Source organism: Colletotrichum truncatum (genome assembly GCF_014235925.2).
Source record: "Colletotrichum truncatum strain CMES1059 chromosome Unknown Contig_0003, whole genome shotgun sequence".
NCBI classification, from domain to species: domain Eukaryota; kingdom Fungi; phylum Ascomycota; class Sordariomycetes; order Glomerellales; family Glomerellaceae; genus Colletotrichum; species Colletotrichum truncatum.
The window spans coordinates 2,396,140-2,407,650 of NW_027222400.1; the positions used below are offsets into that span (position 1 = coordinate 2,396,140).

At 53.4% G+C, this 11,511-nt stretch overlaps 4 protein-coding genes across 4 annotated transcripts; 2 read left to right on the forward strand and 2 right to left on the reverse strand.

The window, feature by feature from the left end:
* Positions 1 to 540: 540 nt before the first annotated feature.
* On the forward strand, positions 541 to 1,978 carry CTRU02_205549 (protein mitochondrial targeting protein; the record flags this gene model as incomplete). The annotated part of the gene is made up of 4 exons (XM_070204569.1): positions 541 to 576; positions 637 to 706; positions 763 to 1,596; positions 1,659 to 1,978. The coding sequence occupies 4 exons, from the start codon at positions 541 to 543 to the stop codon at positions 1,976 to 1,978; spliced, it is 1,260 nt and encodes a 419-aa protein (XP_070061673.1).
* A 456-nt stretch (positions 1,979 to 2,434) lies between these two features.
* On the reverse strand, positions 2,435 to 4,207 carry CTRU02_205550 (tRNA methyltransferase; the record flags this gene model as incomplete). Its single annotated transcript, XM_036722852.1, has 3 exons — positions 2,435 to 2,825; positions 2,880 to 3,590; positions 3,648 to 4,207. The coding sequence occupies 3 exons, from the start codon at positions 4,205 to 4,207 to the stop codon at positions 2,435 to 2,437; spliced, it is 1,662 nt and encodes a 553-aa protein (XP_036585749.1).
* A 415-nt stretch (positions 4,208 to 4,622) lies between these two features.
* Positions 4,623 to 5,700, forward strand: CTRU02_205551 (60S ribosomal protein uL10; the record flags this gene model as incomplete). Its single annotated transcript, XM_036722853.1, has 3 exons — positions 4,623 to 4,796; positions 4,877 to 5,637; positions 5,694 to 5,700. The coding sequence occupies 3 exons, from the start codon at positions 4,623 to 4,625 to the stop codon at positions 5,698 to 5,700; spliced, it is 942 nt and encodes a 313-aa protein (XP_036585750.1).
* Positions 5,701 to 6,160: 460 nt separating this feature from the next.
* Positions 6,161 to 9,237, reverse strand: CTRU02_205552 (domain V; the record flags this gene model as incomplete). Its single annotated transcript, XM_036722854.1, has 2 exons — positions 6,161 to 8,689; positions 8,773 to 9,237. The coding sequence occupies 2 exons, from the start codon at positions 9,235 to 9,237 to the stop codon at positions 6,161 to 6,163; spliced, it is 2,994 nt and encodes a 997-aa protein (XP_036585751.1).
* Between the last annotated feature and the right edge of the window lie 2,274 nt (positions 9,238 to 11,511).

An 11,511-nucleotide genomic window follows, 5' to 3' on the forward strand; every position in this document is an offset into this window, starting at 1 on the left:
TTTTGAAAAATCCAATGTCCTGTCACTAGCGCCGCTGGTCCGTTCAGCCCAAGTAGATTCCCTCCCCGCCAGGAAGTGCATCAATAATTATTGCCTGCCCCCAGCCCGGTCCCTACTCCTTCAATCTTTTTCAACTTTTCTTTCACTGCGACATCTCCTTTCCAGTTTACCAGATACCCAGTTGCACAGACATATTCGCCTGCTATTACACAGGTAAGTTCGCAATCTGTCCGTTTATCTACCTGCTGCGCAAACGGTAAAGGTGGGAGGCGTTCTTTCTCCGATCCGCCAACCCTCTTTCCCTTAACTTGCGTTGGTCCGCTGCGCTTAGCCCCGAGGCCTCCAGTGTTGCATCTTTGTTTCGATCTCTCCTGCAATCTATTTAGGCAGGGCGGACAAAGAGTCACAAATTTTACAAAGTTTTGTGAATCATTTCGCTGACCAGCTCCGACTCCGCAGGCCCCTCCAAAGGACCCTTATCCCCCAAACCCGACCCCTGCGCCAAGATCTTAGATAAGAGTTACTGTACCTACATACAATATGGTCAAGGAAACGAAGCTCTACGACACCCTTGGTGTATGTTGTTGCCGTGGTATCACTCAAATGGCCGAGATCAGATATTGACATGGGAAACAGGTTGCGCCAACGGCGACGGAGCAGGAGTTGAAGAAGGCGTACAAGACGAATGCCTTGAAGTACCACCCTGGTAAGCAATTCCTTGATATGCCTTTTTGATGCGGACCTGCTGACGGGAACCTACAGACAAGAACGCCCACAATCCCGAGGCCGAAGACAAGTTCAAGGAGGTCTCTCACGCCTACGAGATCCTTTCCGATTCCCAGAAGCGCCAGATCTACGATCAATATGGCGAGGCTGGTCTTGAGGGTGGTGCTGGTGGCGGCGGCGGCATGGCTGCTGAGGATCTGTTTGCCCAGTTCTTCGGCTCCGGCAGCTTTGGCGGTGGTCTCGGCGGCATGTTCGGCGGCGGCGGTATGCCCAACCGTGGCCCTCCCAAGGCTCGCACCATTCACCACACCCACAAGGTTTCTCTCGAGGACGTCTACCGCGGAAAGATCTCCAAGCTGGCTCTTCAGCGCTCTATCATCTGCCCCAAGTGCGAAGGTCGTGGCGGAAAGGAGGGCGCTGTCAAGCACTGTGCTGGCTGTGATGGTCACGGTATGAAGACTATGATGAGACAGATGGGCCCTATGATTCAGCGCTTCCAGACCGTCTGCCCCGACTGCAACGGTGAGGGAGAGACGATCAAGGAGAAGGACCGCTGCAAGCAGTGCAACGGCAAGAAGACTATTGTTGACCGGAAGGTTCTTCACGTCCACGTCGACCGTGGTGTCAGGAGCGGCACCAAGGTTGAGTTCCGCGGTGAGGGTGACCAGGCTCCTGGCATCCAGGCCGGTGACGTCGTGTTTGAGATCGAGCAGAAGCCCCACCCCCGCTTTACTCGCAAGGAGGACGACCTTCTCTACCATTGCGAGATTGAGCTGGTGACTGCGCTTGCCGGTGGAACCATCTACATCGAGCACCTTGATGAAAGGTGGCTCAGCATCGAGATCTTACCCGGTGAGGCGATTGCGCCAGGTATGTTAACTCCCTTCCATGTTAGTATTTTGTATTTTAACTTTACTAATAAATGACTACAGATGCCGTCAAGATGGTCCGCGGCCAGGGCATGCCTTCTCCCAGACACCACGAGTTCGGCAACTTGTACATCCAGTTCAGCGTCAAGTTCCCTGAAAAGAACTGGACACAGGATCCGGCCGCCTTCGAGGCTCTCCAGAAGCTGCTTCCTGCCCCGTCCCTGCAGACCGTGCCTCCCCCTGAGGCTATGACCGAGCCTGCTGACCTCGAGGATCTGGACAACAGCTCACAAGCCAGAGTCTTTGGTGGTGCTGGCCCCATGGATGAAGACGATGAGGACGGTCACCCCGGCGCTGAGCGTGTGCAGTGCGCTTCCCAGTAAATGACACCTATTCTTGATGATATTTGACATAACGAGCATATTCGGCGTGTTGGTGGGGGGCGTGGATTGAGGCACTTCTTTTACATCTGTTCTAACGAACGGAAATGCATATTTTCCCAGTCATGAATGGATGGAAACGGTTGCATGGAGATTGGTAAAAGGACTCTCCCGTTCGGGGGTTGCCTTTTAGATGGTGACAAGACTGGTCGCCTCGTATAGACGCGCCGAGTTGGTTCGTCGAGAATGAAGGCTGGATTCCAATGGACCGGTAGAGTAACAGGGATATCTGGTCCAGCGCTTGCGTGTTAAAAAAATCATTTGGCTTCTTTGCTCGACGGACATCGAGACTTGGTGGGAAGGCGTTCACGGTCATAGAGGATATTCCGTTGAATCGATTTCATGATAAATGTACCTTCATTCGAATCTTTATTGTGCCGCCCGGCTCTCTCTATGTGACTATGTCGCCTCTTCCTGTGCTTGTCCTACTTGCTCTGTCTCATCTCCCTCTTCAGCTTGCTCGTCATCACCTTTCTTCCGCAGGTCTCCAATGTTGTAGAGCAGCTTCTTTACTTGCTCAGCGGTTAAGTCGAATTCGTCCTCGCTTAGGCTCGCGTCCACGGGAGAGAAATCCTGTGTTGTTGAGAAAGCGGCGCCAGTCCATTTGTATGATAAGATGCCGTTAGGTCCATTGCTGGCGTCCACTGGGTCAACTGCCACTAGGATGGTAGTCAAAGAACCGTTGTTTGAGATGGGCGCCACATGAAGGGGGTTGCCCGGCAATGAAACGATTTGCACGTGAGACAGAGTGTTTTGCTCTGAGACTCGGAGCACAAAGATGGCAGGGACACTTGATGACGAAGTTAGTAATGATTGGCGACTCAAACAGCTATGGGAAACATACCCTTCGCAGACCACCAATACGATAGGGACTGGCAGGCCGTTGGCAAGAACAGTAGCCGACAGGAGCTGAGATACAGCAACCTTGGTTGCTTCCTTCTCGATCTGCTGAACCTGCTCCAAGATGTCAAACTTGGACAAGACCCGGCCGGCCTCCCAGTCCCAGACAAACAGCTCGCTATCCCCTCCGCCGGAGACAAGAACATCCTGATTCGGCAGGGTGAGGGCGCTGACGAAATTTTTGTGGCCGAGACAGAAGCCTTCAATGATGTGTGCGTGAGGCATATAGCGCGAAATACGAATGTGCTCGTCACGATCTGCGGTAATGATGTACCGGCGAGAACCCTTCTCAGCGAGCGTCAGAGCTGTGAGCATGGAGACGTGTCCGATGAGAAGCGTGTGCTCGAATGTCGGCTCCTCCTTTGGAGTATCACGCTTCGTCTTGTTCATCTCACGCTGCTGGTTCTTGAGAGCCCGGAGGTTCGCCTTGGAATGCACAGTGAAGTTGCTGGCTTCCGGTTGGAAAGGTTTAGGGGTGACTGCATTGGAGGTTGACTCTGATGCCGTAGTTGCTGGTGTTGGGGACTCACGGGGAAATGCGGGCTTCTCAGACGGGATGAGAGGCAGTGAGAAGACGTCGCCAAACTTATCAGCGCTTAAAACAGTCTCGTTGTCCGGGCAGATTATGACAGAGCATGGGCGTTTAGGCATTTGTCTTTTTATACACACGTTAAGGTCTATCCTACAGAACTGGGCGAGACAAATAACGTACCTATGACTCAGCTCTTTCAAATTACCCTTGCCGTCATGCTCGAACACCCAAAGAGACTTATCGTGGCCTGAGATGGCCAGCAGGTGGCTACCATTGCTGGTGGTAGTCATAAGAGTGATGACGGGGTAGTCGGGGACCCTCGCAAACACATTACCACGATTGTTGAGCTGCTGTCCCTGCCCCTTGTTGCCCTTTCTCCTATCCTTCTTTACTTTCTTATCGTTTTCTTGCTGTTGAAAGCCCTCCTTCTGATCTTCATCGATGGCCATAGCATCGCTGTCCTTCGGGTGCTCATCCTCCTTTTCAAGTCTCTGACGCTTGGCAGGCGGCCCATCCTCATCATTGGCAGGAGATGAGGGAGTAGGAACATTTGAGCCCACTTCAGTATCAGCTTTGGCAGAAGTAGCTGCCGCAGATGCAGCGGTGACTTTCTCGACATCAGGGTGCTTCCATGTGAACAGGTGAGAGCCGTCCTGGAGACTGAACGAGTGAATCTTTCCACCCCTGGCAGCAAACACAACGTTGCCAGAAGGCTGAACGAAGTTGTATGGAACCTTCATGTTGAATCGATGACCTCTTCAGAGTTGAGCTGACTCAATTAGGCTGAATTGACGTTGCCTACGGAAGGGAGTGAAGTTGAGGTAGAACTTTCACTGAGGAACTCATTGCATAGCTGCCCCACCGAAAATTGGAATAACGGTACCTGCGGCATGTACCTTTTTCCATTGAAGCTTGGACCAGCACTGTCCCTGCAGTCCGCCCCGCAGCAGTACGTTGCCCTAAGGTGGAACAGGATTGGCTAGCCAGCCCCGACACCACACAGGAAATTTTTGGGCGAGAGAGCAAAATCGTCAAACGTTTGAGAGGCTCTCTTTTTCTTTCCTACTACATCACCATTTTGATACCCATTTCCCATCACACTAAGGAACAAATTCATTTGCCCTTAAACATCCTGCCTTCATAAAATAAGAAGATATGGGGGGCAAATCTGCGAACAAGGCTGGCTACTTCGACAAGCTCAAGGGCTTGCTCGAGGAGTACAAGTCCATCTTCATCGTCTCCGTCGACAATGTCAGCTCTCAGCAGATGCACGAGATCAGACAGTCCCTCCGCGGTGAGGGTGTCGTCTTGATGGGCAAGAACACCATGGTACGTTGTTCTCCCGAGTCAATGGCTCCTGCGCCGTTGGCTGGATTCTCAAAATTCACCTACTAACGAATTTGCTACAGGTTCGTCGTGCCCTCAAGACCTTCATCCCCGATGCCCCCGAGTACGAGCGTCTGCTCCCCTTCGTCAAGGGCAACGTCGGTTTCGTCTTCACCAACAGTGAACTCAAGACCATCCGTGACAAGATTCTTGCCAACAAGGTCGCTGCCCCTGCCCGTGCCGGTGCCGTCGCTCCCTCCGACGTCTGGATTCCCGCTGGCAACACCGGCATGGAGCCTGGTAAGACTTCTTTCTTCCAGGCTCTCGGTGTCCCCACCAAGATTGCCCGTGGTACCATTGAAATCGTTTCGGACCTGAAGCTCGTTGAGGCCAACTCCAAGGTCGGCCCCTCCGAGGCTACCCTCCTTAACATGCTCAACATCTCTCCCTTCACCTACGGTATGGGCATTGCTCAGGTCTACGACCAGGGCAACACCTTCCCTGCCGATGTCCTTGACATCTCTGAGGAGCAGCTCCTGAAGGCCTTCACCGGCGCTTTCACCACCATTGCCGCTGTCTCCCTGGCCATCAACTTCCCCACTCTTCCGTCCGTCATCCACTCTTTCTTCAACAGCTACAAGAACGTTCTCGCTGTCGCCATCGAGACCGAGATCAGCTGGCCCGAGATCGAGGAGCTCAAGGACCGCATCGCCAACCCCGATGCTTACGCCTCTGCCGCTCCCGTCGCTGCCGCTTCCGGCGGTGCCGAGGAGAAGGAGGCCGAGAAGGAGGCTGAGAAGTCCGACGAGGAGTCTGATGAGGATGGTGGCTTTGGCGGTCTCTTGTATGTTCCGCTCCCATTTAACGAGATTCGACATGATGTGCTAACAAACTTTGTAGTGACTAAACAATATGACGGGAAATCGGTGTTTCGGCTTCTCTCTGGGCTTCGGATGGGTTTACGACGCTACGTGGATCTAACACAGCTACATAGATGGGTTGCCGGTCAATCAAGCACATCGCATTTGACGGCAAAACTGCTCATGACTTATTCGGTGATGTGACATGCTTGAAGCATGCACTTCTCCGTCTTGCAAATGGTTAGTTACCTCTTCTATCTTTTTTACCCTGTTCAACACATGCTTCCTATGATTATAAAAATTTTCAAGAGCTTTTTAACCCTGAATCTTTCTTGATGACACACACATCACCACCCTATGAGGGAGCTTCCTATTTTTTCATACATTGTATAACCGTCTTGTTTTGGGTATCATGACTAACGTACAAAAGCCCTAGGTCTTATCTTACACTCGTACACCTGACGTGCCTGGTTCCCTTGAATATGCTCTTATGTGAATGTACAAAATTCAGAATTTGCTGGCCTTTTCGTAGTTACCAAGAACCTGCTTGGCGACCTCTATCGCCGGCTCGGGCAGGTCTGCCAATCGCGCAACTTTGAGTGCGTGGCTCTGGCGGTTAATCCCTTTCTGTAGCCTATGAATATAGACAAATCCACCATGTTCGTCTTCATCCACATCCGTGCAATACATGTCCACGCCTCCTTGAGACTCGCAAATGCCCTCGGCCAACGCAAGGTCTGCTACCTTGTGAAAATGCGTCGCAAAAAGCGTTCTGCACTGGTTGACGGTGACCAAGTGGTGCAGACACGCGTACGCAACCGCCGTGCCGTCCTCGGGAGTCGTTCCCCTACCGATTTCGTCCATGATGACAAAGGACCGCGGCGTCGCGTTGCGGAGAATCTGCGCCGTTTCCATCATCTCTACCATGAAGGTGCTCTGGTCACGATACAGATTGTCCGCCGACCCAACGCGACTGAAAAGAGCGTCTACCATGCCCAGCTCGGCGTAGTCTGCGGGGACGTAACAGCCGATCTGAGCGAGGATCGTGATGAGGGCGTTCTGTCTCAAGAACGTGCTCTTACCAGCCATATTGGGTCCTGTGATCAGCCATAGCCGGCCAGCAGAGGGACCGCCTACGAGGCAATCGTTCCGGATAAAGCTGCGGCCCTGTTCGTGCAGCCCCCCCTCGACGGTTGGGTGTCTGCCGCCAATAATGGTGTGTGCGGTCGAGTTGTTGAGAACGGGCCGGGCGAGGCTCTGCTCGACGGCGAGCTTGGCAAAAGAGGTGGCAATGTCGAGTTCGTCAAGAACAGTGGCGTTCCGGCGCAGCTTGACGAGATTGAGGACCACGGCGGCGCGAAGAGCATGGAAGACGCGCTGTTCTTCGGTGCGGATGCTGTGCCGGGCATGCTCCAGCTGCTGGCCGAGGCGAGTCCATTCAGGGGCGTGGAAAGAGCGCGTCGAGCGGCTGGCGCTGAGGGCCATGATATCTGAGACGGAACGAGTGTCTTTGCCTTTGATGTGACAGAAGTGACCGAGGGCAGGGCTCCAGCGGAGAGTCAAGGAGGTGGCGCCATGGTGATTGCGGAGAGTTTCTGTCAGAGCGTCTCTCTCGGCATGTAGGGCGCCCAGGTCTGCATGAAGCTGTCGGAGGACACGGCTGGCCCCCGGCTTCATTATCCAGGCCACATTGTCATCGGCGTAGGCCTCCCGGACGGAGCTGGGGCGCTTCTTCTTCGCGGCACCCTTCGGCAAGGAGGCAGCATCTTCTTGCGTGCCTTCGTTACTCACAATATCCTTGGCAAGAGCTATCATTTCCCCTGCCTCGTTTTCCTCGATCTCATGCTGATGAACGATGCCCTCCTCGTCAATAGCTTGCTTGATCCGTCGTGCAAGATTCAGGGGTTTTTTGAGATCAAGCCGGGTAATCATCTGGGCCAGACAGTTGGACTCATCGCTTGTCTCGGCCAGCAGCTGGTTGATATTGCCAGTGGCTTGGACGGTGTTGGCCAAAGCTACCAGATCGTCCGGGTCTCCTCGACCGAGGGCAAACTTTTGAACCAAACGTTGGGAATCATGGCTGCGGCGAAGGAGCAGTATCACGGCATCGCGCAAGTCTGGGTCCTCTATGAACCGAGCCACAAGATCCTGCCTCATTTTGATAACATCGAGTGAGGTCGAGGGCGCGCCAAGCCAATCATTGAGCAACCGGGCACCACTTTTCGTAACAGTTCGTCTAATGGCATGTAAAAGACTACCCCGGAAGTTCCCATCCCGGATCGTCTGTTTAATTTCCAGGGAGCGCATGCTGTTTTTGTCTATGCTCATGATTTGCATGTTCTCGTGACGTAGGGGCGGCTGTAGCTTCATGCTCAAGCCCAGCAGACGCTCTTTAACGTAGTGCAGAAGCAGGCTCCCTGCCATCACCTCGCCCTCGGTAAAGGCATCCCGTGTTGCCTGAGGAATTTCAGACTCGAGCATCTGCGTCCAATCGGAAATACGCCTTATTTCGCCGAACGGGCTATATGTGACGAGATGGCGGTCCTCCGCAAGTATGGAAAACAGCCCATGGCCAGTTTGAGCTTGTAGTTCGTTGGCGAGCACGACCTCTCGCGGGCATATTCTCGACAGAATCGAGGACAACTGTGAAAGATCGGTAGCTTGCGTGTAGAACTGGCCGGTGGACAGGTCCAACCACGCGAGGCCCAAATGGAGTGGTTCGGCAGGGTCATCAGTCGCTATAGTCATGCTCTCGTCAGCGGCTGAATGGGATGAGTCTCCCACTGCCCCTCCGGGCTGGGCCGCCGTCGCATGGACAGCCAGTACGTAGTTGTTGGCATAAGGATCCATGAAATTCTCGTCGATCAATGTTCCTGGCGTGATGATACGAGCAACTCTGCGATCATGCATCAGCCCACCAGACTTGACCTTGTCTGGCGCCTTATTGGGGAACTCCTCAGCGATGGCAACGTAGCGATTCAGGTCCTGGACTAGGATCTTGAGGAATCGATCCAGCTGGAAGAAAGGAAAACCTGCCTAACCATCCGATATCAGACCTAAGCACACGAGACCAAGAGCGCACCATTGTAGCAACAAAAAAGATTAAGAAAACCATTTACCATAGGAACGGGGCCGGCATTTGTTTTTTTCTGGGCGACCTTGAGGTTAAGCAGAGGTCCGTACTCTTCGGCATGTTCAAAATACAGCTCGTAGAAGCCGCCGACACGTGTCAATAGCACACAGTTGTCAAACTTTTGCATGTTTCGACGTGCCTGCAGCACGACGGTCGGGTAGACTGGGCCATCATCTGGCATGGAACGAGGATCCAACGGCAGAGCGCCTTGAGGTAAATCGTCAAACTTCACCGTAGATTGGGTTTTCTTGCCCCTGGTGAAGATGAGAGCAGGTAAGTGCCAGCTTGGCATTTCTACAACCCCAACTCCTCGGCTGAAGATGGAGGCGCGGCTCCATCGATATCCATTGCGGCGCAGGTGAATGGGTGCGGAGGCAGGTAATCGGGCAGTAGCTAACGACGGGTGGACCAGATCATGACAGGCGAGTGTGGTAAGTGATCGGGCCAACATGTGAGCATATCATCAACGTGAGCTGTTGGGGGCTGATGCCGGTCCAGGTGTTCTTCCGGTTCGGATGTAGTAAGCGTCCTTACAGGACTCAAGGAACAGCGGTATAATGGTATGGTGGAGGGGCCTGGGTGCGTCGGGAATGTGGTATTGTGACGGTAGAGAGAGAGAATGATGAGATAATGAGCCGGGTGGACGACGGGAACAGGGGTGGTCTGGGCTGGACGCAAATCATGCGAGCGGCTTTGTGGACGTGAAATATCGCGAGATTTTTCGGGACGATGGCTCGAATCCGCCCGAATCGATCGGGACCCATAGGGGATCTCACTGGAGAACGGGCGTCTGACAGGCTGCTGCGAACTGCTGATGTGGGGTTTGGTGGTCCAGGCGCCTGGGACTGCTGATCCAGGTTTTGCGTGTTTGCCGCACAAGTTTTCGCCTTGGGGGGACACTTTAGCAGGCACGGCATGACATGGTATGGCCTGGCATGGGTTGTGGGTGGAATGGGACGGGCGTGGAACGGACATGGAGAGAGAAATGACATGGCATGGTCGGGGGGGCGGGCGGCGATAAAATTAGGCGAGGGCGCTGTACGGATTTGTGTCGGATTGGCTTCGGGTCGAAGATGCGACGGCCCAAGGTAGCGGCGACAGGAGCCAATGCCATCCGATTTGCATGGTAACTACACTATACGTATGTATACTTGCCGGAAAAAACATGGCAAATCGGATTTAAGGAACGAAAGACGTACTTCGTGCGAGGAAAACAGGTCGGAGGTTGCGTGAAAAGCCAACGTCGGACTTAGGGGTTTCGTGTATCTATCCGATGCAATGCTGCTTTAGTGGTCCCTGAGACGAGACGAGGCGAGGCAGATAAGGTAGGGGAGGGATCCGTAGGCGGCACAAAGTAAGATACACTGTGAGTCTAAACTAGAGTATAAGCAAGTTAAGGGTTGAGCCAAGTCGACATATTCGGGACAGTGCTGGCGTCTCTTTTTCCGGGTACCTGCGGTGCCTGCTTGGTGTGCATCATCGTCTTACGAGAGTGCGTTGTGTCTAGCGTCATTAAGTTGGGCCAGTCGTACGGAGGAAGGACAATCACGGAGACCGTTGGAGCCAGAGGGCCATGAAAACGGGAGTGTGGGATTGAGAGGGTGGAGACAAGGGCACCGTGTAGCAGGAAACTAGGACTGTACCTCAGTGCTTGATGAGCCCTGTCATTGCAGATGACTGGAGTAGGAGAGCTGGATGTCAGTAGGGCACGATCTTGCTGTTGGGCTGCATCAGACCCTTCGGGCCGCAGAAATACAGTGTGTTGGACTGCTGTAGCGCCTAGAGAGCCAGTAAGACACGGTCGACGTGCAGTAGAAAGAACTAGGTGGCAGCGACACAGTTCGCTGGCGCTGCAATGTGGCTGATGGTCGAATGATGTGGCCGTCATGTTGAGATTGACAGGGCGGGGGTCGCATCATTCATGGCCATATCATGGCTCGCTAGCCATTACGATCAACGGACAGCTGGGTTCCCAAAAGGGAAACCAACAGGCTAACGAAAGGGTCCCCAAGAAGCGAACGACTGTGGGCTGGAGGTAATCAAAGATGGGCAGACAGCAAAGGATACACCACCCCGGAACGCTTTATCTCAAGTTTGATGGCAGTCACCCATTATGCCCCCCCCCCCCCCCCCCAAAAAAAAAGCACCTGAGTGGCAGCAAGGGAATCCAAGGTATGGAAGTGGGAAGCTAATACAAGGACGCGGACATACCAGTTCGGGAAAAGAAGGGTAAGAGGCTCCGAACGGAGTCAAATAGAAGGTGCGATTGTGGCTACTGCAGCATGCGATGTTTCTGGAGACATCACGGTATGGGGGTGTGGGAACTTGGGATATGGGGAAGTGAAGGGCTTGTTGACCTGGGATCGTACATGTCTTACAAAGGAAATGTGTGATGTTTAGGGGTGAGAGTCCCCTACGGTGATATGAGAATGTTATGAGGTTGGGTCACAAAGGGTGTCAGATTCAACTTAGGTTACGGAGGCCAGTGTGTGTATTCGTGTGTGTAAGAAAGCCAAGCCCAGTCAAGGAAATCCATGACACCGGATTGGTCTGTTAAGGTACCCAACAGACGGACAAGGGCCGGGCATAGACGGAGAGGGAAAGTGAAGTAAAGAGAAGAAGAAGGGGGGAAGAAGAAGAAAAAAAGAAAGAAAGAAAACTAGGATGATTGTCACTGACGGGAAGGCCGTTGCAAGCGGAGTACAACGAGTCGGTGTAAAGTCCC